Source organism: Lacerta agilis, chromosome 2 (genome assembly GCF_009819535.1).
Source record: "Lacerta agilis isolate rLacAgi1 chromosome 2, rLacAgi1.pri, whole genome shotgun sequence".
Lineage (NCBI taxonomy): Eukaryota > Metazoa > Chordata > Lepidosauria > Squamata > Lacertidae > Lacerta > Lacerta agilis.
This window is the reverse complement of record NC_046313.1, coordinates 112,213,522-112,239,361: the sequence shown is the minus strand read 5'-3', so window position 1 is coordinate 112,239,361 and position 25,840 is coordinate 112,213,522. Positions and strand designations below refer to the sequence as shown.

At 44.5% G+C, this 25,840-nt stretch overlaps 2 protein-coding genes across 2 annotated transcripts; both read left to right on the top strand.

Annotated features, from left to right (window-relative positions):
- Positions 1–841: 841 nt before the first annotated feature.
- LOC117042460 (THAP domain-containing protein 3-like) lies at positions 842–9,245 on the top strand. The gene is made up of 4 exons (XM_033142006.1): positions 842–1,123; positions 5,533–5,713; positions 7,250–7,442; positions 9,015–9,245. The coding sequence occupies exons 2-4, from the start codon at positions 5,643–5,645 to the stop codon at positions 9,243–9,245; spliced, it is 495 nt and encodes a 164-aa protein (XP_032997897.1). The 5' UTR covers positions 842–1,123; positions 5,533–5,642.
- Positions 9,246–10,986: 1,741 nt separating this feature from the next.
- On the top strand, positions 10,987–24,113 carry LOC117042459 (zinc finger protein 585A-like). The gene is made up of 8 exons (XM_033142005.1): positions 10,987–11,445; positions 12,340–12,451; positions 13,802–13,912; positions 16,485–16,607; positions 18,340–20,523; positions 21,964–22,025; positions 22,198–22,276; positions 23,981–24,113. Exons 1-7 carry the CDS (start codon positions 10,987–10,989, stop codon positions 22,240–22,242), a joined length of 3,096 nt encoding a protein of 1,031 aa, XP_032997896.1. The 3' UTR covers positions 22,243–22,276; positions 23,981–24,113.
- The last annotated feature ends 1,727 nt before the right edge of the window (positions 24,114–25,840 follow it).

Here is a 25,840-nt window from a genome sequence, read left to right as displayed (position 1 = left end):
ATCCGTTGCCCCAAATACCTAACAATTTTGAAACGGCAGTCCGCAAGATGCTATGATTTCCACCATCACCTTCCGATTGCTACCCATCTATGGTTTCCATTCATCACTCCCCACAGGAGGAGAAAGTGCTCTTGGGCATAAATCCTGCTTGTGAGTTTCCCCACGGGCATCTGGTTGGAATCATAAGAGTGGGAAGGGAGACCCCAAGAAGTCATCTAGTCCAACCCCCTGCAATGCAGGAATCCCAGGAACGCCTTGTGGGGAAAACTCCCTGTCTGAAACGGCGGAGAGCTGCTGCCTGTCAGTGCAAACAATACGAAAGCTTATCCTAGAACAAACTTAGTTGGTCTATAATGTGCTACTAGACAATTTTATTCATTTATTTAGCTATAACTAACTAGCTAACTAACTAACTAACTAAAACACAGAGCTGGATAAGAAGCGCAATTTATTATTTTGGACCAGCAAACGCAAGGAACCCACAACACGCTCCTCTGCCTCCCCCCTTTTCATCTTTCATTTAGGGTGGCTCTTATTACACCAAACGGGAAGCGGCGCTAAAATGGACTGCGCCATTTCAGGCCACAGGGTGGGTAGGTTTATTTTTTAAAAAAACTAAGTAAAAATAAACCAACTGCACCTTGCAATGAGAAAGGTGCCGCTGTAGGAGGTTTTTTTTTCCCTCGTGCCGTGCTGCTTTTCTGCTTGCAGCGATTTTGAAACGGCCTGCATACACAGTATATAATTTCATTTAAAACTTGGTATGTCCCGCTAGCTGCCTGTCTGGAGCGGAGCAGACCATTTCGCCACCTTGTTCCGGGGGGTGGGGGGTGGGGAGGAGGAGTTGGAGATAGAGAGAGGAAAAAGAAGGAAGAGACCAAAGGCCTAAATCATTCCTGACTTCTTTTTTAATAGTTTAAGCCGGCTAAAGGGGTGGAAAGGGAGGCTTCCCCAGAAAGGAAGGAGAGGGGAGACTTTCCTTGACCCAACCCGCGAACGTGTGCATGCGACTCCTGGCAGGCTACAGTGTTTGCAAAAAAAGGGGGGAGAAACAGAGGAGGAGAATCTGGGCTCCGGCGAGTTTCCTTGCAAAAGGGGCTGAGTGCATTGGAAGGAGAAGCAAGTGAGTGCTGTTGTTTTCCTGCCCCTTCCTCCAAATGTGCAAGGGGGGCCCAAAAGGTGCGGAGCGGTGGGGTTACCTCTTTGCATTTCTGGGTGTCTTTGGTAGCGCGCTCGCGCTCCAAAACGTAGACTTATTAAAAAAGGCTGCATAGACTGAAGAGCCTCATTGTCCGCAGAGGAGACTTCGCAGTCGCTTGCGAAGCCATTTTGTTTGCGAGGAAGGCAGAGCTTTGCCTAGCAGAGAAAACACACCCTGGATGATTTATTATTATTATTATTATTATTATTATTATTATTATTTATTAATTAAACAGGGAGCTGTGGTTTTGGTGGCAGGGGAGGGGAGTTTCTGTGTTTTTGTTTTCTAACTCGCATCTTATTTCCTAGTGGAAATTTGTGGTTGTTGCTGCGTTGATGTTTTTAAAATACGCATTTGTTGGTTTTGAAAAAATGCTCGTGGGAAGGCAGGTTTAGCAAGCGGGGAGCAAGCCTTAGCCCAGTGGCTTTGAGGCCCCAGGTTCAGTCTCCGGGTAGAGCCTGGAGGCCCCAGCCTGAAAACCTGGAGAGCTGCTGCCAGCCCGTGTTGACTATATGGAGCTGTGCGCCCTGAGCTAGGTGGGCTCCATGGGATGGAGTCAACGCTCCTCCTGCTCAGAGTAAACCCATGAACATGCTTGACTTTAATTTCAGTGGGTCTGCTCTAGGCAAAACTTAAGTTGCAAGTGTAAGGCAGCTTTTTGTGTTGCAAAGGAAAGTATTTTTGTCACTGTCCTCAGTGTTGTGGAAACATGGGTGGCGACGACCCTGTAGGGTAGCCCTGGTGCACAAAGTGGACAGGACTCTTGCACCCTTTATTTGTCCAGCTGGGATAGCTCAGTTGGTTAGAGCGTGGGGCTGGTGACGGCAAGGTTGCAGGTTCGATTCCTGAATGGGCAGCTGCATTTTCCTGCATTGCATGGGGCTCCGACTAGATGCTGCTTAGGGTCCCTTCCAACTCTGTGATTCTATAATCTCTGATTAGTCACATCAAAGAGGGAGTTTCCTTCCTCTACATAACTGTTAAAGCTGTAAGGGCCCTGGCCTCATTTGCAACCTTACATCCCTTCAAGGTAGTCCACTGCTTATAGTGTGAGTTGCGAGGGTGGTTTTGTGCCAAACTTGCAATTCAGTCCAGTGCGGTTACGCTCTCGGGCAGCAATCCTGTACCCGTTTACCTGGGAGTAAGTTCCATTGAGCTTGTGAGGTACTGAGGCGTACTTCTGAGTAGGCTCATATATCAGCATGGTACTGTGGCTGCAGGTTGAGGGTTCCTGGGGTGGGTCATGTATCCCATATTACTACTACTACTACTACTACTAATTTATTATTTGTACCCCACCCATTTGGCTGGGTTTCCCCAGCCACTCTGGGCGGCTTCCAACAAAGATTAAAAATACATTAAAATATCACACATTAAAAACTTGCATAAACACTGTTTATTGCATTTATATCCCACTTTTTACTCCAGAGAGCTCAAGGGGGCATTTATGGTTCCCCCCCTCTAAATCATTAACAACAAGAACAACAAAGCACTCCTGGCAATAACAATAAACGACTCCTGGCATCCTCAGGCAAGGCTGAGAGAAGCTCCCTCCCTCCCTGGAAAACAGCTGCCAATCAATATGAACAATTTGTTGTTCAGGCGTGTCCGGCTCTTCGTGACCCCATGGACCAGAGCATGCCAGGCACGTCTATCCTTCACTGCCTCTCACAGTTTGGCCAAACTCATGTTAGTAGCTTCGAGAACACTGTCCAACCATCTCATCCGCTGTCGTCCCCTTCTCCTTGTGCTCTCCATCTTTCCCAACATCAGGGTCTTTTCTAGGGAGTCTTCTCTTCTCATAAGGTGGCCAAAGTACTGGAGCCTCAACTTCAGGATCTGTCCTCCTAGTGAGCACTCAGGGCTGATTTCTTTAAGAATGGATAGGTTTGATCTTCTTGCAGTCCATGGGACTCTCAAGAGTCTCCTCCAGCACCATAATTCAAAAGCATCAATTCTTCGGCGATCAGCATTCTTTATGGTCCAGCTCTCACTTCCGTACATTACTACTGGGAAAACCATAACTTTAACTATACGGACCTTTGTCTGAACAATACCGAGCTATAAAGGCCACAGCAATTGTGTTCAAGGCACTTTCCTAGGTCCCTAATTTCAGGAGTTCCCAATCCAGTTCCCCCCGCCCCAATTATATTTGTTTTTTTTTTAACAGAATTTATTGACATTTTCATAATATAACATAAACCCAACCCACACCTACAAATAACAAAACAAATACAATACACATAATGTCAGGATTCCTTTTCTTATCTATATACTTTACAAAAAAAATAAATTTCTAGTTCAGAATCTTGACTCTTGACTTCCCCCGCCTATACACCTTCGGATTTTAAATCAATATACTATTTCCTTAACAACTTTTCTCTATAAAAAATTTAACTTTACTTAAAAAGAAAAAACACAATTGTCTTAATCTTTGCCTTATAACCTAAATCTTAACCAGATATTCTTATAGCTAAACTTATTTCTTCTATCCTTTATCATGCTGCTTTTAACTTAAAGTTCAATATCTCCTTACTTTTTTTTAAAATAAACTTGTAATTAACAGGCTTTACACTCCGATCTCGGATACCATGGCAGACTATTCAGATTATACATTTATTACTTCAACCCACTCCCCTTCTGTCCATTGTCTTTTTCTGTCTTTCACCAGAACCGGGTCTCCAATTATCTTCCTCTAGATGTCCACAGGTCCAGGCTGCATCCACAACAAACCTTGCATCGAGCCCAAGGATATTCATCCCCTCCATTCTGGGTTTCTCCGTTTCTTTGTACCATACTTCTTCTTCTTGTAAAAATCTCAATTCCATGTCCCTTGCCCCCGAGCTGCCACCTCGGAGTCTGGATATTGTATTGTATTTTCCCGTTCCAGGGCTGCCACCCCCAGAAACCGGCCCCCCTTCCATTCGGAGTTGCCCAGCCATCTCAGACCATCCATCCAACACCTCTCCCAGCTCTTTGCAAAAGTCTGTTTCCATTGTATGGAACTTTTGAAAAGCCTCTTCTGTGGAAAGTAGGTTCTTTCCATTTACAATTCCACTCAAGACTTGTAGTTTTCGACCAAGCAGTTCCAGTTGAAAGATAGTAAGCATTTCCTCATCCTCCAAATGAGAGTTCAGTATCAGCGCGAGCGCAAAGTCCAGCATCTTGGGGGGAAGGGTGGGTATCAAGTTTCAGTTCCTGTCTCTTCCTTCCTTTGTTTCAGTTTTTTCCCACGAAAGTCCAAACCGCCGCCATTTCTCCGATGCCGGAGTACAAAGACCAAAACTTCAAAAGGAGATATTTTTTCCCCAGTTAACCCCCGAAGGGAAATCTCAATAGTCTCAGTTTTCAATTTCCAGATGCTTTCTGTCAAGTAGTGTAGCAGCAGTCACTTAAAGGGTTAATTCCTTTCGTCTGCCGAAGGGAGGGAGGCGGGCTGCCTTTCTTCTTTCCCCCAGATCGTTCCAAAGATACAAAGAGTCAATCCATTACTCACCGCCTCTGGGTTCTTTTCACTCACTAAAGACAGGTAGAACTTAGACGCTCATCACAGGCTCTGTCGCCGCAATTTACATCCCGGTTGGGGCATGTCCCCTATAGCCCGGCTCCGTCGCCCCTTCACCCCCACTCCCCCTTTACAGGGGGAGCGGGGGAAGGGTTCGGAGCCACAACGGGCACAGCCGGGGAGCCCAGGGAGCGGGCGCTCTTCCCGCCCCCCAACCGGAGCCCCGCTTTGCGGTAGCGGGGCTCCTAACCCCCGGGATGGACTGGGTGCCTCGTAGCCGAAGCAACCCACGACCACCCGCAATGGCGTCAGCCGCCGGAAGTCCCCGCCCCAATTATATTTGATCAAGTTTCAACATTTTTAACACATGCCGTCAAACCACAGTTAATAATAATAGTTTATTATTTGTACCCTGCCCATCTGGCTAAGTTTCCCCAGACACTCTAAACCATGTACACCACCCTGAGGTTGGTTTGCTGAATTTTATTCCCTACCCCAAATAAAGCGCTGAGAAGTGAATATTTGCATTTAATGCCTCTTTTGTCCTCTCATTCTTTGCCCTTGAGATTCTCTCTAGAGGGTTAAATCCACCAAGTCCAGATTCCTAGAGGAATACCTGTCAAGGACCAAAGATGCGAACGGTCAAAGTCCTAGACAGGCAAGACATTGACTAGGCTCTTGCATACCACTCTACCATAGTGGCAGTATTCTCTATGGAAAGAACCCCAGCAATTGAGGGGTTTTGAGCACCATCCAGGACCCAGCGTGCTTCCGGAAAGGTGGGCGAGTGGAAAATACATTCTGCTTTGCCATTTATTTATTTTAGGTTGGATCCAGCTCTTTTCAACTGTACACTCATAACAGCTGGAGTTAACACAGAGGAGTAAACGTCCATCTGCCCGTTGGGTCGACCTCAGAAAGAGACCGCATGCAGACATGGCGAGCTGTTGCTCAGTGCCCAGATGCAACAACCGGCGTTGGCGTGGAGCCCGTGTCACGTTTCACAGGTAAGCTGGGCCACCTGGAAGGAATTGCGGTGGGTGGGGTATGAATGATTGCGAAATCTCCTCCTGCCTTGCTCCAGATATAGTGCAGTTGTGTGACACAATTCTGGGCACCACCATTTAAGAACGATGTTGACAAGCTGGAACGTGTGCAGCCAAGATGATATGGGGTCAGTTACACTGAGTAAACTGGCAGAAACGTATAAATCCAAATCAAAAAAGTGTTGGAAATGTAAAGAGAAAGGAGGTTGTTTTTATCGTATGTAGTAAGGTTACAGCTTACTGGGAAATGATATATAATGAATTGAAAAAGATGTTTAAAATAACATTTGTAAAAAATAACCGAAGCTTTCCTTTTGGGAATTATAGAGACACGACTACCTAACAACTGTATAGATTTTTTTTTTTAATGTAAGCAACTGTAGCGGCAAGAATGTTACTTGCCTAAGAGTGGAAAGAAGAAGAAGTCCCAGCAAAAGAAGAATAGGTGGATACAAAAACTTGCAGAATCTGCAGAATTAGTGAAACTTGCTGGAAAAATAAGAAATCAAGATAACATACTTATTATAAAAGAATGGAAATGGTTTATTGAATATTTACAAATAAACTGTAAACAGATAAGAACACTGGCAGGATTATTGTAATAACCTGCAGTTTTATAAGAGTATATATTTAAAGGAGAGGAATAAATGAGCAAAATAAGTTAATTTGGTTATACAGAAAATATTAAAAATAAATTGTAGGGACCGCAGAAAGAGGGGGAAGGAAGCCAAGGTTTGAAATGTTAACATAATTGTAAAATTATTGAAATGTATAAAATTGAAAATCAAAATAAAATAAGATGATCAAGGGTCTGGAAACCAAGCCTTACGAGGAGCGCTTGAAGGAGCTGGGTATGTTTAGCCTGGAAAAGAGGAGACAGGGAGGAGATACGATAGCCATCTTCAAAGATCTCAAGGGCTGTCACATGGAAGATGGTGGAAGCTTGTTTTCTCCTGTTCTGGAGGGTAGGACTCGAACCCATGGCTTCAAGTTACAAGAAAGGAGATTCCGACTAAACATCCGGAAGAACTTTCTGATAGCGAGAGTTGTTTGACAGTGGAACGGTCTCCCTCGGGAGGTGCTGGACTCTCCCTCCTTGGAGGCTTTTAAGCAGAGGTTGGATGGCCCTCTGTCGTGGATGCTTTTGCTGAGATTCCTGCATTGTGGGGGGTTGGACTAGATGACCCTCTGGGTCCCTTTCCAACTCTACAATTATATGATTCTGTGACACTGTACGTAAGAAGAGCCTGGCTGCTGGATCGGGCCAGTGGCCCACCTAGTCCAGCATCCTGTTCTCAAAGATGCCCCATTGGGAAGCCCACAAGCAGGATCTGAACCCAACACCGCTCTCCCCTCCTGCGGTTTCCAGCAACTGGTATTCAGATGCAGTGGAGATGGAACGTAGCCGTCAGGTTAATGTAACGTAGTAATGGATGGAGATTTCCACGACTCTTGTGAATGCCCAACTCTTTAAAATTCAAAACAAAATTGTTTCAGGTTTCCTCTCACCAAGAAAGACCAGTTGAAAAAGTGGCTCGTGAACATCGGACGCCAGAACTTCACTCCCTCGCACAACGACGTCGTGTGCTCAGAGCACTTTAGGAGGACGGATTTTTGGGGCAAAGTGGCTTCTGGGCGGCGGGAACTCAAACCCGGAGCAGTCCCGACTGTCGTTCGTCGACCGAAAAAGGTGAGGGGATTTACTTATTTTTGTTAGACGAAACAGAGGGTGTGCACGTGCCGTATATTTAAACTACTGGGAAGTTAGTTTGTTCAGGGGGTTGGGGGGTTGTAGCTCTGTGAGGGTAAACTACCGTTTCCAGGATTATTTTTTGAGAAACTCGTGTGCCTTAAATGTAAGGTGTGTGCAAAGCCTGATGGTCCGGTCGACGATCCTCAGAAATTACTTGTCTGTGTTTTTATCTTGTGAACAACCCTGAGAACTTTGGAAGAGTATAAATCTAATTAATAACAATAATAATAATAGAGAAAATAAAGTCTGGTATATAAATCTAATAAATAAAAATAACAGCAACAATAATAAAATCAGTCATTGTTATTTGATTTAATGTACTCTTTAAAAATATAGGAATGGGGGGAGGCAAATTCCTTTATTCAAGGAACTGATGGAACAAGGTCCCCACACAGGAGGGAGAAGAACCCAGAGCAATGGTGTGCAAGCCCTTATATAAACTTTAGAAATTGCCCACCCTGTAGCCCAAGACCACCCCCCCCCAAAAAGTAACATCATATATACATCACAGAAGGAGGCAGTCTACAGCGGAAGTCCTGCCTGCCAGGACACCTGATAATGGTCACTGATTGCATTACCTGGGCAGCCTGGCCATTCTTTTGTGATGGTTAATACTTTAGGTCCTGAATCCAGGTCACAGGTTCACCCTATTCATACAAAAATATGCCCTTAAGACAGGATTTATAAGTGAAAAGGCTTCCCCCATTTGCCTTCCTTACTGCAGAGGAATATCTGAGGTCATTGGGAGAGTCGAAATGGCTTCAGGGTTGCTCTCCTGTGCTATTTCAGACACATGGTTCATATATTTAGATACATTTATGAATATTTCTTCTGTATTTGAGACCTTAAAATTCTTACAACAGCCGGAACAACTCTGTATTGCACCCCTCTGTCTTGGATCATAAACGTCATTGTGGACTCCATCCTTTTATAATGGCCACGGAGCTCCTTTAAGTGCCCTGCTGCTAAATTGGCCTACCATGCCCCAGGCTGCCTACCCCAGGGGTAGCCATTGTGGTGACTTCCAGATTTTGTGGACTCCAACTCCCATGAGCCCCAGAAAGCACGGCCAGTTGTCGGGAATGATGGGAGTTGCAGTCTACCACACCTGGACTACTTTTTGCCTGTTTCAAGATTGAGGAAGCTGTGGTCCCCCAGATATTGTCGAACCCTGACCATTAACCCTGCTGGCTGGGACTGATGGTATCTGAAGGTATACTTCATTAGCCATCAGAAGGAGGAGGGGAAAGAAAGATGTGTTCCTATCGGTCTGGTGCTCTTTGGTTTGTTTTACATTTGCAAATGACAAAGGCACAATTGGCAGAAGGGAGAGGATGGTTTGCAACCAGGAACCGTTGCAAATGGGCCTTGCTTTCTGTGACAAAGACTCTCGCCAGGCCAAAATCCAAGCTCTCTTCTCCCACAGCAAAAGCGGCTTCAGTTGCTGTGGTTGTTGTTGCATTTTAGGACTGCTTCGTAAGTGCCCTCTGTTTTACTTCCCTTTTGCAGGGCTCTGGGAAGGGTCTCGCTAAAATGAGAAAGTGCCTCGTCCGGCGTAAACCGCCCGATCTGGAACCAAGCAGCCCAACATTGGCGGATGGCGAAAGCAGTGTCGAAGCAGCAGCCTCCTCCAAGAGCGATATCGTGATCCTGGAGCATTCGTACTCAGCGCCAGCAAGCCCAGGTGAAGCCAGCCACTCGATGCCACAAAAGTTCATAATAAATGACGGACCTCTGTGAAAGACGCTCAGCTTGGTGGCGCTAAGCAGAAGAACGTTTTATTTTTTGGGAGGGGGGAGAGAAGCGTTCAACGCCCACTTCTTCCTTGGAACGACCCCTGTGTCCTCATAGCCTACGGAAACGGAAATCAAACTACAGTGGAACCTCGGTTCCCGAACGCCTCTGTTGTTGTAGGTTTTGGTTCTCGAACACCGAAAACCCGGAAGTACCGTATTTTCCGGTGTATAAGACGACTGGGCGTATAAGACAACCCCCAACTTTTCCAGTTAAAATATAGAGTTTGAGATATACTCGACCGCAGATTCTCCAACCAGCATATAAGACGACCCCCGACATTTGAGAATATTTTCCTGGATTAAAAAGTAGTCTTATACACCAGAATATACAGTAAATGCTTCCATTTTAGAACATTTTTCGGAACCCGAATGTGCAACGCAGCTTCCGCGAGAAGCTCTTGCAACCAGTGGGAAGCCGTGCCTCGGTTTTCAAACATTTCGGGAGCCAAACAGGCATCTGGAACGGATTTCGTTCGAGAACCGGGGTACCACTGTACGTGTAACTCAGTCTGGCGCACTCTTGCTAGGGCTGCTGGGAGCTGTAGTCCACAATGGCTGAAGGGCACCAGGTTGGGGAAGGGTGATGCAACAGTGACCTAGTGAGAGCCCCGGGGGCCAGGTAAAATGCCATGGGGGGCCACATTTGGCTCCCAGCCCTGTGCAGTCCTCCACCACTGTTCTGCATGAATTTTATACCGGTGCTGTGTTGGTCTGTGTTGCTTTTATGCTCTCTGAATACAATTTTAATAAGCATTTTCCTATTTATTACTGGTGCCTTTTATAATTTGTTGTAAACCACTCAGAGGGAAGGGCTGTAGTTCAATGCAGGTTCATTTCTCTGTGTTCTCCGAGTAGGGCTGAGGAAGCCTCCTTGCCTTAAATCAGGGTGGATTTGATTTAAATCAAATTGATTTAAATCACTATCACTAGTCAGTAAGACTTGATTTACAGTAAATCATTTTTTTACAGAAAGACTCATTCTTGCTGGTATAATCTTAATATTTACAAGCAGATGAAGGTTTCATTTTTGGAATAATACATTTTCAGAGTAGTCTTTACAATTATATTAAAAAATTACTGATTTGGTTATACATAGACAGATAATTATGAAATTATTGTGAGGGTTAATAAGTTAACTGTTTATATTTGGACAACGTTTCTGCTGTACTTATTGGAAGGAGAAAAGTAATCATTTCCTTAATAACAATTTAAACAATTTATTTAACTAAAACAATAACGTTATAGCATATGTATCCATGTTTGTTAACTGATGTGGTTAAACAATTAAAAAAAAGAAACTTAGACTGAGTTTTAGCACACATGAAAAACTTAAAACAAATCCTTATTTCCTGATGAATAGCCTTCAGACTATAATGTTACTTAAAACAGAAAACTATTTTTAGAAATATTTTCCTCCAAAAGCATTTTATTTTAAAAATCCGATTAAAAAAAAATCAATTTTTTAAAAAAATAATAATCAGTGATTTCTATCCACCCTGCCTGAAATCTTTGACAGCTGCTGCCAGTCAGTGTAGGCAGTATAGAACTATATAGGCCAATGGTCTGGCCTTGTACAAGGCAGCTTCCTTTGTGTTGTGGATGGTCAATGATAGAGTAATGAATGGGTGGATTATGTGTAGCTTTTGCTCTAGTATGGAAAACTGTCCTCCTCACGATGAATTTTTATGTGGCATGCCCCCCTTTCCCCTGCAGCCCCTTCCGCCTTGGATCTCCGGGTGCCGTCGATCCGGGAGAAAAGCAGCGCGGCAGACTCGGAGGCGAGGAAAAGCCCTCGGCTCCTCCAGGCGAGGATCAGGAGGGAGTGCAGAGAGAAGTCGGGGTCAAACGTCCCGGAGGAGCCCATCGACAACTCGGATGCCCAGCGCCAGTGTTTCCGCCAGTTCCGCTACGAGGAGGTCAGAGGGCCCCGAGAGCTTTGCAACCGGCTCTGGGACCTTTGCCACCAGTGGCTGAAACCCGGGAAGCACACCAAATTGCAGATGTTGGAGCTGGTGATCCTGGAGCAGTTCCTGGCCATCCTGCCCCGGGAGATGCAGGACTACGTCAAGGAAGAGGGACCCACGGACTGTGACCACGCAGTGACACTGGCGGAGGATTTTCTACAGAGTCAGCAAGAAGCAGAGGTCAGCCCCTTTTATTCCAGTTGGTGATTCCAGTGGGCTTTGCTCAGATCCTCTGATGGAGCAATTCTGGTCCCCGGTTGAGCCTTCAGTGTGGCCATTCCTTCCTGCCCCCCAATATCATTTTTATTAAGCCTCCAAAAATATTTCAAAGCATTTCTCAACATATACATTTTTTAACATGCAGAGTTTCTTCTTCACTTCCCACCTCTCCTTTCCTGATGTTTTTCCCCCTTATTCTCCTTTTTATGAGCTGTTTTATGACACACATATTTTTATTGTCTAAACCCCGCTACCATTAAATGTTTCCACTGCTTATGCTTCAAATCCTGCCAGCAACTTCATATATGGGTGATAATTTGATAGATTGTCCACGAGTGGTCTCCATTCTTCCTTAAACACTTCTGTCCTCTTAACTTGGCAGTTACCTTTGCCATTTATTCAGTGTGGCAGTTCCTGCCCTGAGGAACTCCCCGCCACTAGAGGCTAGGGCTAGGCAGGAATCACCCCTACTTACGTTGGCTACTGGCCTCGATGGCTGTGCTCTGTCTCCACAATTAAGCTCTCTTACGGTCTGAAAGCTTTTCCTGATAATTTTAGTCAGAATCTCTTTTCCATGCTGAACATACCCAGCTCTGAGTGGCCTAAGTCCTACTCAGAGTAGACCCTGTTGAAATCAATAGACCTAACTTAGTCACATTCATTAACTGCAGTGGGTCTGCACTGAGTAGGGCTAGCATTGGAGACAACCCTGGTCGGAGCTGCCCTCTCATACTTCCCTCCTTGATCTCAGGGTTGTGGGTTTGAATCCCGCATTGGGCAGAAGATTCCTCAGAGCCATCTATGACTCTACGATCCATTTGCTATCTCTCTTTCTCTCTCTCTGCCCTGTTTCAGGAGGGGGTGACTGATTTGTCCAAAGCAAAGAAGGCTCCCTCGCAAGCTCGGCGTACGCCACAAACCAGAAGAATTGTCAAGAAAGAGGACTGGGATGCTGCTGCCACACTGGGTAAGTGTTTCTTGTGTCTCTGTCATGGTGGAGTACACAGGTCCTGGGACAAGATTAATCCCTGGCTCTTCTCGCACCAGGCCGAAACTTTTGAGAACTTGCTTTCGCAATCTGCTAGTCCTCTGTGAGGGAAACGCTTGTCTCCAGGCTCCCTTTACTAACAGGCTCCCTATATGCAGATGGCATTTGAGATGTCTTACATTCGTATATAGAAAATGAATGTTCATTGGGGAAAGATGGGAAGTCTAATCACTGTGATGAATGTTTTTTTTTTTCCTTTTCCCTTTTTCCTCCCCCCCTTTCCCCCCTTTTCCCTTTTTTGTTTCCTCCCCCCCTTTTAATGTAGTTGATGTTTAATAGGGATAAACGAATATAATATGTGTAGTTTACCCAGCCAGATGGGCGGGGTACAAATAATAAATTATTATTATTAGTAGTAGTAGTAGTAGTAGTAGTAGTAGTTTTATTTCTTCTATTATTATTATTATTATTATTATTATTAGCATCATTCTTATTATTGTGTGTATGAGGAAGCAAGGAAAAGAGAGCCAATGAATGTTAAACCACATAGGGGAATGTACATATATTTTATTAATTTGTACAGTGGAACAAAAAATGTAAAACAAGTATAAAATCTATGATACATTGGCGAATGTAAGAAGTTGGAAAAATATAAAAAAATTAATTAAAAAAAGAGAGAGAGAAAAGATACTTGTACATCTAGGATCGAGAGGGGGAGAGATGTCTTAAATGCTCAGTTGGCAGGCACAAAGAGATATTGCCTTTCAATAATAATAATAATAATAATAATAATAATAAATTAATATAATGGAGGACACATTTTATTTTAAAAAGCTATCTATCTATCTATCTATCTATCTATCTATCTATCAAATCTATCCATCTCTTTAGAACAATAAAAATATAATTTTAATTTGTATTTGTAGCCTGCTTTTCATCAAATGGTCTCAGATGAGTCACAGAAATACAGCAATCAAAATAACTACAATATATAATTGGAATACTTGGCTTTGACTTTCAGGTGTCTCTCGATAGGCCTATGTAGTCGTTTATAGTTTTCTCGAGTAGCTATTCCCTTGGACGGTTGTTCTGTTAGGGTTGCCATATGTCCATAATAATATTAATTATGACTATCATTATCGTTCTTTTATTATTTGTACCCCGCCCAACATATAGCCTATAACAAGCATAACAAACACATCACACGTTAAATCGTCTGCTTGCTTCCTTTCTGGGAGAGGGGACAGGCTTGTTCATTCTAGAATTAATTAATTAATGCCATTTATTTATTTATTAATTAATAATAATTTCCCCCCCTTTCTCCTCTAGAAGACGTGACTGTGAGTGACAGCCGGGCGGAGGGCGTCCCAGAGGAGGCCCCTGTGCCAGAAGAAGTCGTATTTCAGGAGGAAGTCTCCACTGTGGTTGAGGCTGCTGAAAGTGGGTCCCCATTATGGATATTTGGGGTAGTTACCGGGGGTCCCCATATTGCCAGCCACGCCTCTGTTGGAGACAGTGTCGTATAGTGGTTAGAGCGGGGGGGGAGAACCTGTGGACTCTAATTCCCATCATCCCCGGTTGCTAGCCATACCTGCAGGGGCTGATGGGATTTGGAGTCCGGGCGGCGTGTGGGGCCAATGCGATGGGGCGACTTTTTCTGGGGGGTGGGCAATGGTTTTCCGTTTGATTTGAGCTTGCTGGAAGGAAGCTGAGCTAAAAATGTCGCCATAATGTAAAAACAGGTGGCTGTTTACCTCAGAGTAAGCCTCATTAAACTCAGTAGGGCTTACATCTGAGGAGACATATATAGGTTTCCGCAGCTAGTGAACACGCTTCCCTGCTTCAAGGCAATAAAAGGCTTGGATACACTGTTCATATTTTTTATTATTATTTTTTTAAAAAAGAAATCCTGTCACAGGATTATTTGGGGGATGGGATTCGCAATATCATTCGGCCTAAAAAATAAGACACTTTTCTGCTCAGTCGAAGCCTGCCAGGATTCAGAAAGGGACTGGGCGAAATGCTCTGAAGTTATTATGGTTTTAATTGCTGCGAAACACATATGAACACAGTGATAAAGCGGTGTCGAAATAACTGTATAAATAAATAAAATTAACAAGCCGGCCTTGGGTCTGAATTTGGCTTCCTTTTACCTCTTCCCTTTATTTAACAAAATTAATACATCGCTTAAGCAGCTGCACCTCAAAGCGGTTTACATGAAATATAAAATATGTGTTGAAATTGCCAGTAAAACCAGATGTTGAAAGACGAGCTAGCCTCAAAAATTTAAAAATGTAGTTTTAAAATAGCCGACTAAATTCTACACTGAGTAGATCCATTGACAGCAATTAATTTTAGTCATTAACTTCATTGGGTCAGCTCTTGAGTAGGACTAGTTTTGGATGCCATCTTTTTGTTTAGACTTTCCCTGACCCATAAGACCAGACCCTGTTATTTCAGATTTCCTCTTTTTACTTCTTCCTGATTTGTAATGCTATTTACCTGTTTTTTTGTTTTTGTTTTGTTTTGTTTACTGCTTAGGGGTTTTTTTGTTTTTGTTTTTAAAGTGGTTTCGAAAAGCTTTTAAATAAAACAATAAATAAATACAGGTGAAACTCAAAAAAATAGAATATCATGGAAAAGTCCATTTATGTAAGCAATTGTTTTCATTAGCTACTGGAGTTTAATATATGATATAGACTCATGACATGCAAAGCAAGATATGTCAAGCCTTTGTTTTTTATAATTGTGATGGTTATGGCGTCCAGCTGATGAAAACCCCAAAGTTGAGATTATTAATTTGGGGTTCTCATCAGCTGTACGCCATAATCATCACAATTATAACAAATAAAGGCTTCACATATCTCGCTTTGCATGTCATGAGTCTATCTCATATATTAGTTTCAGCTTGTAAGTTGAATTACTAAAAGAAATGAACCTTTCCACAATATTCTAATTTTTCGAGTTTCACCTGTAACTTTGAGTAATGAATGAGGGGCATAGCTTGTGGGCCGACAAAGCAAAGTGTAACTCTTCTTGACAGGATTGAATATGTTATGTAAAAGTCTAGTAGGAACCGAAAATTAGCAGCCAATAGGAAATGAAGAGGAAGAAAATTTGGGAGGGGGGATCAAGGATAAAATGGTGAAATATTTTAAGTTTTCGAAATGTAATTTGGAAATGTACATAATATTGAGCAGCTCATAAGGGTGGGCAGGCAATATCAAGATGGCGGGGTGGGGTGTCACTTTTAAATTTGTATTAAATTTGAATTAATGTGATGCTAAATACATTAAACATTTTTAAAAAGTAAAAAAAAAAATTGGGTGGTGGGGGGCAACGAAGGGCACAGCGCATGATCAACAGTTCCTTGAGAATTCCCCCTTAGCAGGATTGCAACAGCACTTGTAATGAAGCAAGTACTGTATTATGGAGACAATGGAGTTATTTAAAACATAGATTATTCAAAAAGATGCAGTAGAAAAGGTTTAATAATAGGACCCATGGAGGAGAGGTGGGAAGTCCAGAGATTCAGAGGAATCTGTAAATGTGGGTGTGTATGGTTGTATTGCTATAATTTTATACATCTAAAACCAAATTTTTTTAAAAAAATCTTTAAAAATAAAATAAAATCCCCCTTTCAAAATGCCACCCCTTCAAAATACCACTGCCGGCTCCCCAGATTCCCTGGGCAAGGTGAAGGAATGCATGCTCTCTTGAAAGCAATAATTTATTAGCATGCTTCCCTGTTCAGACAGCCTCCACACCAGCACATGTGGTAAGAGATCCAAAGCAGGCCCTGGTTCAGATCCGAACTCAGCGGCGACTAGAGTTTGCCAAGTAACTTTGGGACAGCGACTATTTCTTGGTGTCACCTTGTTGTTGTGAGGTTGGACATCAGGGGAGAACTTAGCATTTCCCTTGGGAGAGGCGAGGGGGAAGCTGATGTATAAATTCAAGCCGCAAATAAACCGAGGCTCCATTTCTCTCGTGTATCTTTGGGGATTTTTAGCAGGCGCCGTGATGGGGAGCCAAGGCGAGGAGGGGAAGTCCTGCGAAGAATTGCCAGGCGGAGGGGAGGACAAAGACATGGAAGAGAACAGAGCGACGGAGAAAGAGAAGGAGACAATGGCAGGTAGCTGAACAGAGATGAGTGGCGGTAGCCAAGGTTGGTTCTTGGGCTTGCTGCCCATGGTTCCTTTGAGGGGAAACAATAGTCCAAACCATGACTTAGCTCCTGGCATCGCAGCAACTGCAAGACTGGAGGAGGAGCAAAGAGTCCTGCTTTCCCCATGCTGCACATTCCCCTTTTAAGTCATTGTTAAGCTTAACTATGGCTTAGTGCAAGTGTGGAGAATCTTTTGGCGTTCTAGATATTGCAGAACCACCGTTCCCACTGGCATGGCCAAAGGAACACCTTATTTTATTTGGTCAACTTTCAATGCATTTTGGGAAATGGGAGGGGGAACTTATTCTTTGAGGGGGCCCTGCTTTGAAGACCTACATTGGATCCCAGTACGTTTCCAAGCACAATTCAAAGTGTTGGTGCTGACCTTAAAAGCCCTAGTTACAGGTAGGTATCCGTGTTGGTCTGCCATAGTCAAAACAAAATAAAAAATAAAAAAATCCTTCCAGTAGCACCTTAGAGACCAACTAAGTTTGTTCATGGTATGAGCTTTCGTGTGCATGCACACTTCTTCAGATACACTGAAACAGAAGTCACCAGACCCTTATATATAGTGAGAGAGTGAGGAGGGGTATTACTCAGAACAGTGCCCTTCAGCTCTCTATATCGGACAAACAGGCCAAACCCTACGCCAAAGGATAAATGGACATAAGTCTGATATCAGGAATCACAAGACAGAGAAACCAGTAGGAGAACACTTCAATCTCCCAGGACATTCTATACAAGATCTCAAAGTAGCTGTCTTAATGCAAAGGAATTTCAGAAATAGACTGGAAAGAGAAGTGGCTGAATTGCAACTAATCACCAAACTCAAAACCACGGAGAGACCTGGTCTGAACAAAGACATTGGATTCTTATCTCATTATACATGACAAAGCTATCTTTAGCCATCTCACCCCTTGCTTTTTCCTTTAGGACTAATTGCAGTCGTTAACAGTCATCAACAGGTTTTCCACACCCATCAGCCAATCACCCATTCCCACCATCCTTCTGAGTATAACCCCTCCTCACTCTCTCACTATATATAAGGGTCTGGTGACTTCTATTTCAGTGTATCTGAAGAAGTGTGCATGCACACGAAAGCTCATACCAAGAACATACTTAGTTGGTCTCTAAGGTACTACTGGAAGGATTTTTATTATTTTTTATTAAAAGCGCTAAACGGCCTTGGCTCAGTATACCCAAAGGAGTGTCTCCACGCCTATCGCTCAGCCCAGACACTGAGGTCCAGCTCCTTCTCGGTAGTAGACCCATCAGATGTCAAGGAAATGAACAACTGTCTGACTTTTAGAAGACATCTGAAGGCAGCCCTGTTTAGGGAAGTTTTTAGTGTTTGATGTTTTATCGTGTTTTTTAATATTCTGTTGGGAGCTGCCCAGAGCAGCAATATTAAATTTATTATTATTAAATTTATTATTATTATTATTATTATTATTATTATTATTATTATTATTATTATTATTAAATATTAAAATTATTCTTGCCATGTTGTAAACTCTTATCGATGGGAACATGTGGGAACATGTGCTTGTCATTCTCATTTCTCGTACTTGTAGCAAATGGGTGGCAAACACATACTTAATATAGGTTTTAGAAAACATTGGGCCCAGGATTTCAGTGTTTTTCATTTAGCTTGTGTGATTACATCCCATCTTCTTTGTAATTCTTTCATTTAATCCAGCAGGAAACGACCAAGCGCAGAAGAACGAAGATGAAAACTGTCAGGCAGAAGGACCTGGGCAGGCAGGCAGCAGTGTGACATCACTGGAAGACCGTGAAGGCGATGGTTTGCAGGGTCTGAACCTCACTGTTCACGAGAGGTCTCATATGGGGGAGAAGCCTTTTGGCTGCTCCAAGTGTGGGAAAAGCTTCAGCCACAAATCACTCCTTCTCGAACACCGAAGATCGCACCCAGGAGACACGCGATACGGATGTTCCGTTTGTGAAAAAAGGTTCAACAAGCGAGCACGCCTCATTGCACATGAGAGATCTCATACAGGAGACAAACCCTATCAGTGCTCTGACTGTGGGAAGTCCTTTGGTCAGGAAGCATCCCTTGCTACGCACCAGAGGACCCATACTGGGGAGAAACCGTACGAGTGCCTCGAGTGTGGCAAAAGTTACCCGTGGAAAACATCCCTTGCTGTACATCAGAAAATCCATGCGGGAGAGACCTACACGTGCCCCGTCTGTGAGAAAAGCTTCAACCAGAAATCCTTGCTTAGGATACACAAGAGAATCCACACAGCTGAGAAGCTGTACAAGTGCTCAGATTGCGACCAGAGCTTCACCCTTGAAAAATACCTGAATGCACACAGGGTGAGGGCTCACACCCGAGAGAGGCCTCACGCGTGCACCCATTGCGACAAAACCTTCATTTTCAAATATTCCCTCATTGAGCATCAGAGAATGCACACAGACGAGAGGCCCTTCAAATGCTCAGACTGTGGCAAGCGCTACAACGGGAAAGCGGCTCTCGTCGTACACCAGAATACCCATGCGGGAGAGAAACCCTACCTTTGCCAAGACTGTGGTAAGAGCTTCAAAACCAAATGTGCCTTGACCGGACATGAGAAGCGCCACAAAGGAGAGAAGCCCCACAAATGCTCGCACTGCGACAAAAGCTTCTACTGGAAGCATCGCCTTATTTTACACGAGAGAATCCACACGGGAGAAAGGCCGTACCAGTGCCCCGAGTGCGGGAAAAGCTTCAGGTACAGAAACAACTTGACGAAGCACAAAAGGAACACGCACGAGACGATTCGCACGGGGGACAGGACCTACCAGTGCTCGATCTGCGGCAAAAGCTTCCGATGGCGACGGAGTTTCATTTTGCACGAGAGAGCCCACACTGGGGAGAAGCCCTACAAGTGCCCGGAATGCGGGAAGAGCTTCATGAGCAGAGTGTCCCTCATAGTTCACAAGAGGATCCACACAGGAGAGAGGCCCTACCAGTGCCCCGAGTGTGGGAAGAAGTTCATTAAAAAGCAGGCCCTCAGTAAACACAAGACAGTCCACACAGGGGAGAGGAGATACCTGTGTACCGTATGCGGGCGGAGGTTCTCTAACAAAGGGAACCTGATCAGGCACATGAAAATCCACACCGGCGAGAAACCGTACGTCTGCCCGATATGTGGGAAGAGTTTCATTCAGAAGGTGTGTCTGATTGAACACGAGCCGACCCACAGCAAAGAGAAGCCCTATGCCTGCCCGGAGTGTGGGAAAAGGTTCAAGCGGAAAAGGGGGTACCTGTTGCATGTGAGAATGCACAGAGGGGAGGTGCCCCGCGAAAGCCCCAAGAAAAGCGTTAACGGCGGGGAATCTATCAGCGCAGGCACCAAGCCCCCCGCAAAAGAGAAGTCCCACCCCTGTTTGGACTGCGGGAAGAGCTTCCACTCCGAATGCCACCTTATTATGCACCAGAGGACGCACACGGGAGAGAAGCCGTACCAGTGCACCGAGTGCGGGAAGAGGTTCAGTCAGCAGTCGTCCCTCAACACGCACCAGAGAGTCCACACGGGGGAGAAGCCGTCGCTGTGCACCGAGTGCGGGAAGCGCTTCCACAACAAGAGCAACCTGGCGCGGCACCAGCGGATCCACACGGGGGAGAAGCCCTTTGCGTGCCCCGAGTGCGGGAAAACCTTCAACCAGAAGGCCTCCCTGGAGGCGCACAAGGCCACTCACAGCAAAGAGAGCCCCTTCTCGTGCGCGGACTGCGGGAAGAGGTTCAAGCTAAAGGTGTCCCTCCTCGTGCACCAGAGGACGCACACGGGGGAGAAACCCTACGAGTGCTTGCAGTGCGGGAAAAGGTATATCAGGTGCTCGCAGCTGAGGAGGCACGAAAGGACGCACGTCACGCAGACAGGTGAGAAGGGGCAGGGGGAGGTGGTTGTTGTTGCGATTGTCGTTGTCAATTAAATTTGTATACCACCCTTCGTCCGTAGGTCTCAGGGCAGTTCACAAAATTACAGTATGAAAAACACAAAACGCGTAATAAAAACAAGAACAAAAACAAACCAATAACCCCCTGCCCCTTCACAATGTATTTTTAAAAGGGCGTCGGATGTCAATCAGACAAAGGCCTGGTGGAAGAGTTAACGTTTTTGCAGATAAACTGTCATAGAATCATAGAATTGTAGGGTTGCAAGGGATCCCCTCCAATGTAGAAATCAATAAAAGTGGAGGTAGAGTATTGGACTAGGAGCTAATAGACCAGAATTCAAATACTGCTTTGGCCCCAAAGCTCACTGTGTGACCTTGGGCCAGTCACTGTCTGTTATCCAATGCAATTCTGGGCTGCATCAATAGGAGTATAGCATCTAGATCAAGGGAAGTAATAGTACCACTGTATTCCGCTCTGGTCAGACCTCACCTGGAATACTGTGTCCAGTTCTGGGCACCACAGTTCAAGAAGGATACTGACAAGCTGGAACGTGTCCAGAAGAGGGCAACCAAAATGGTCAAAGGCCTGGAAACGATGCCTTATGAGGAACGGCTTAGGGAGCTGGGTATGTTTAGCCTGGAGAAGAGAAGGTTAAGGGGTGATATGATAGCCATGTTCAAATATATAAAAGGATGTCTCATAGAGGAGGGTGAAAGGTTGTTTTCTGCTGCTCCAGAGAAGCGGACACGGGGCAATGGATTCAAACTACAAGAAAGAAGATTCCACCTAAACATTAGGAAGAACTTCCTGACAGTGAGAGCTGTCCGGCAGTGGAATTTGCTGCCAAGGAGTGTGGTGGAGTCTCCTTCTTTGGAGGTCTTTATGCAGAGGCTTGACAGCCATCTGTCAGGAATGCTTTGATGGTGTTTCCTGCTTGGCAGGGGGTTGGACTGGATGGCCCTTGTGGTCTCTTCCAACTCTATGATTCTATGATCCTAATCTACCTCAAGTGGGGGGCGGAAAACCTTGTATGCCAGTTTCATCTCCTTTGAGAAAATGGTGGGAGGACGTTTGTTTATTATTTTTATTTCATAGCATTTATTTCAAAGTGGTCGTTGTTGTCGTCAGTAATGCCAATAATAAAAAGAATAATATTAAAGAAATAAACCCATAACAATAATATTAAATGAATCAACCTGAACACACCGGATAAGTGAAATGTCTGACTGAAGATGCTGGTCTCCCTTTCCCCTTCACTGTTTTTGTCATGGCCTCATGGACCACCTGAAATCCCTGCAGTGGGAAATGAGGGCTGGACTGTTTACCCCAATTCAGGGATTGTCAGTCTCTGTTTACTTCATCCCGTACTTCTGCCTAGATGATCGTGTTTTGACACAAGCCAAACAACTTTGTCCATTTCAGAGTTGGTTGCCGAACCTGTTGAAGTTACAGAATTTCCTGTGGAAGCAATAAGCACTGCTGTGGTAAGAAATGAATTGTTGTTTTTTCGGTTGCTAGAGAAACTTTAAATATGCTGTCTTCTTACTCTCTGTGGTGAAGTCCCACCGAGCTTTGCGACATGAAGGGATGTGTCTGTAGATACAGTTCCTTTGCCAGCTTCAGCTTGACTGCCATTATTTCTTTGTATCATTCCAGATAAGTGTGGATGGTGATTTATTTTTAGTGCAAACTACCGCATAGATTCAGATTGGCTACACCGGGGAACGGAGGTGAGGTAAGACCACTATCCTATCAAAAGCCACCAACATTCTGTGACTCCAGATCTTTCCTTTTATATAAGTAATACCTGAGATGAAGTTGCCTTTTTAAAGATTTGGAACAGTTAGTTATTGTAGAGTAGATAATCCCAAAATATATTCCTGGCTTGTCTGTTAACGATGGGGTTTCCATGAGCGTTTAATCAGATTAGTCCAGTGTTCTTCATTCTTGGCTCACTAGATGTTCTGGGACTACAACTCCCATCATGCCCAGCTGTCTTGGCTGTCTGATCTCTTATTCCCCACCTTGATCTATGAGATCCTCTGATGGGGCTTCCCCACAGTGCTAAGATTCATTTGGCCTTCACTGGGGACTGAGCTTCCAGCTTCCTTGCCCTGTGGAACTCCCTTCCGGAAGAGGTTCAGCAAGAACCATCCCTCCCTTTTTTCAAAGGCCTTTTGAAAACCATATTGTTTACACAGGCCTTTGCCGTATAAATTCTGCCTTTTTAACGAATCAATACTTGTTAAGGTTTTGTTTCTGTTTTTCACGTTTTTTGCCGCTTTTATTTTTATATGCATTTTACAAGGGGCTCGCCCACCTGGGATGGTAGCCCATCTAGGAGAAGGAAAACTCTGACCCTTAACCTCTACTGCCTTACGGGATGTCTCCGGGAGGAGAAAAGGCTAAGGAGTAAACCCTACACAAATCTGGAGTGGAGTCCCTAAAATGTTTGGAAAGGGCCTTGTACACTTCCTTTCGGCAATTCCTGCAGACAAGCTGGTTCAAATATCTTGTTCTGCTTTCCTTTGGACCACATCAACGAGGCTGATAGGGGGGTCTTGTCTGGGCAGCCCAGGACCTCCAGACACACTGCCCAGTCTTCCGCCCCAGGGAGGTCACTTCCGTGCTGCTAACACAGTGCTTTGACTTGACCCCCTGATGCGTTCTCCATTGTCCATCGAGACAGATGGAGTGACGCACTGTTTATTTCCTGGTCAGTCCTACTTTCTCTTTTGACCGGAGCGGCAGACATGTCGTCTGTAAGCCCGGGAGTGTCCGTTGATTTATGCCTGTAAATAAAGCTTGCTTGACTTGAAACAAGCTGGACTGTGTGGGAGTTTAATTGCTGGCAAGAAAGGCACACATACCGTTGCGCAAGAAGAAGTTTGAAGTTTGAACAACTCTGCAAAAGCACTGGAGAAGCAGGGAAACGCGGCAGGAAGCGTAGCTGGACACCACTCCAAGTGCTATACTGGTTTGGAGGCTTTTCCAGTTAAAATTAAAAGCCCCAACATGGAGGCCAACAATTTTTATATGTCATTACCACCTTGATGTATTTTTATGACAGTGCATATTAGAGCATTTTCCTCAGTCTGGCATTGACTGTGGCTGACAGTAATCCAGAACAGGTTGCCAGAGTCTGCATTAAAATAAATCTAGGCCCCCTTAGGACCGGTGTGGGGACTTTTTGGCACTACAGATCTTACTAGAACTCCCCTCATTAGGACAGGTAAGACCTGCATTCAAATGCCAACCTCGCCATAGAAAATCTCTCACTGGGTGACTTTGGGCCAGCCTCTCTCTTTTTCTCTCTCTCTCTCTCTCTCACCCCCATCCTAACCTTGTTGTGAAGATAAAATACTGTAGGTATCAGGGAGAAGAATCCTTTGCGTTTCCCTGAGCTTAGAAACAAATAAATGTTCACTTTCTTTTTCAGGTTCCTCGATCAAGATTGCCTGCCTGAAAATGAAAAAAAGTTTTTATTAATTTACGTATTACGTTTTTTGTTAATACTGCTCCGTGGCCCAAAGCCCTCTGTGAGTGGTTTATAGTTAAGTGCAGGGTTTTTTTTTTAAAAAAAGAAAAAGCACCGGAATATATGAAATTGCAATATATAACAGTATATAGATAAATGTCGTTAATAATGTAATTTAAATACATGCACTCTGGAATGAAGTAAGTCTTCGGCTGGTTGATCTCAGGCCCTCAGCCTCCACTTCCCTTCGTTGCGACTGCAAGGATAAAATATTGAGGGCGAGGGCACCTTTTAATGGCCAAGTTGGAAACGTGTCTATGCATACGTACACACATTAAACACATGTCTGCGCATGCCTGCCGAAAGGCAGCAGGTGGATGCCTGACAAACCTCCTTGTACGAAAGGTCCCAGGATTGGGGTCCCATTGCTGAGAGAGGTCTCTGTCCCGTAGCAACCCACCCATCTCATATGGCACGGCCTCTTTATCCTGACTGCTCGGCTGTACCAAGATAATGATCTTTTAGAAACCATGTTCCTCGCACAGCATGGAGGCAGGGGTAGCGGGGTTATACTAGATACACCGCCTCTGCCACGTCCCTGCTGCCCCTCTCTTCCCTGTAGAGGCTCCTTGCATTATTTAGATTGGGACCAGGAGGACTTCCTGTTCCAGACCTTCACTCCCCCATGTATCTGGGGAGGAGGGTGCATGGCTCAGGACGAGGATGCAGTGGGGTAGGGGTGGAGGCATGGCACGCCGGCTGCCCAGCACATTTCTCCTCTCCTTTAGCCGATTCTATTCTAAAAGCCCGAAAAAAGCTCTGGTTTAACTGGAAACCCCTGAATCACTTTATACCAGGCTACTATTTGTTCTGCCTCCTCCCGTGGTCATTTCTTAAAAACTTAAATCGGTATAGAAATGAAATAATAATAATAATAATCGCAATATCCAGTTTGAATGTAACTAGTTCTACTAGCAAACTTACAAGCCCTTGTTCGACTTGTTGTAATTAAAAACAAACAAACAAACCTGCTTTGTAGCCATGCTCTAGATACTGTTCTCCAAGTGCTTCTAATTATTTTTGTATATCGGTAAGAGATTATTTTGAACCGCTGACTACTAAATAAAGCAACGTTACCTGTACAATCGCTGGTGTTTTTTCCCCGTGGGTGGGGGGTAGTTGCCTGCTGCTTTCTATATTTTTTTCAGTGTGCTTTCCCTCACCACCTTCCGCTCTGTCCCCTAGTGCAGTGTTTTTCAACCACTGTTCCGCGGCACACTAGTGTGCCGCGAGATGTTGCCTGGTGTGCCGTGGGAAAAATTGAAAAATTATTTTATATATAGTCAATATAGGCACAGAGTTAATTTTTTTAACATTTTCTAATGGTGGTGTGCCTCGTGATTTTTTTCATGAAACAAGTGTGCCTTTGCCCAAAAAGGTTGAAAAACACTGCCCTAGTGAGTTTTAACAGGCTGGGACAGGTGACATTTTCTAAACCGGATTCCCATTTTCTAAACTGGTATGGTGTGAGATGTGCCGAATCTACAGTAACTGTATTTTCTTCTTTGGAGATGGTATTTAACACGTCAGATTAAATCAAATAAACGAGGAATATTGGGTGTTATGTTGAAGGGGATGACAGGAAACAGGGAATTCTGTTCACATGTGGTAGAGGCGTGAATCCGTACTTTTTTGGCAGAGTGTTTAAGGAGATAACAGAAATCACTGGGTTAAAGCTGACTGAAAGTCCAGAGGTAGCATCATTATCAATTTACGATGGGGTGGAAGGTTCACAGGCTAGGAAGGACTTGCTCACAAATT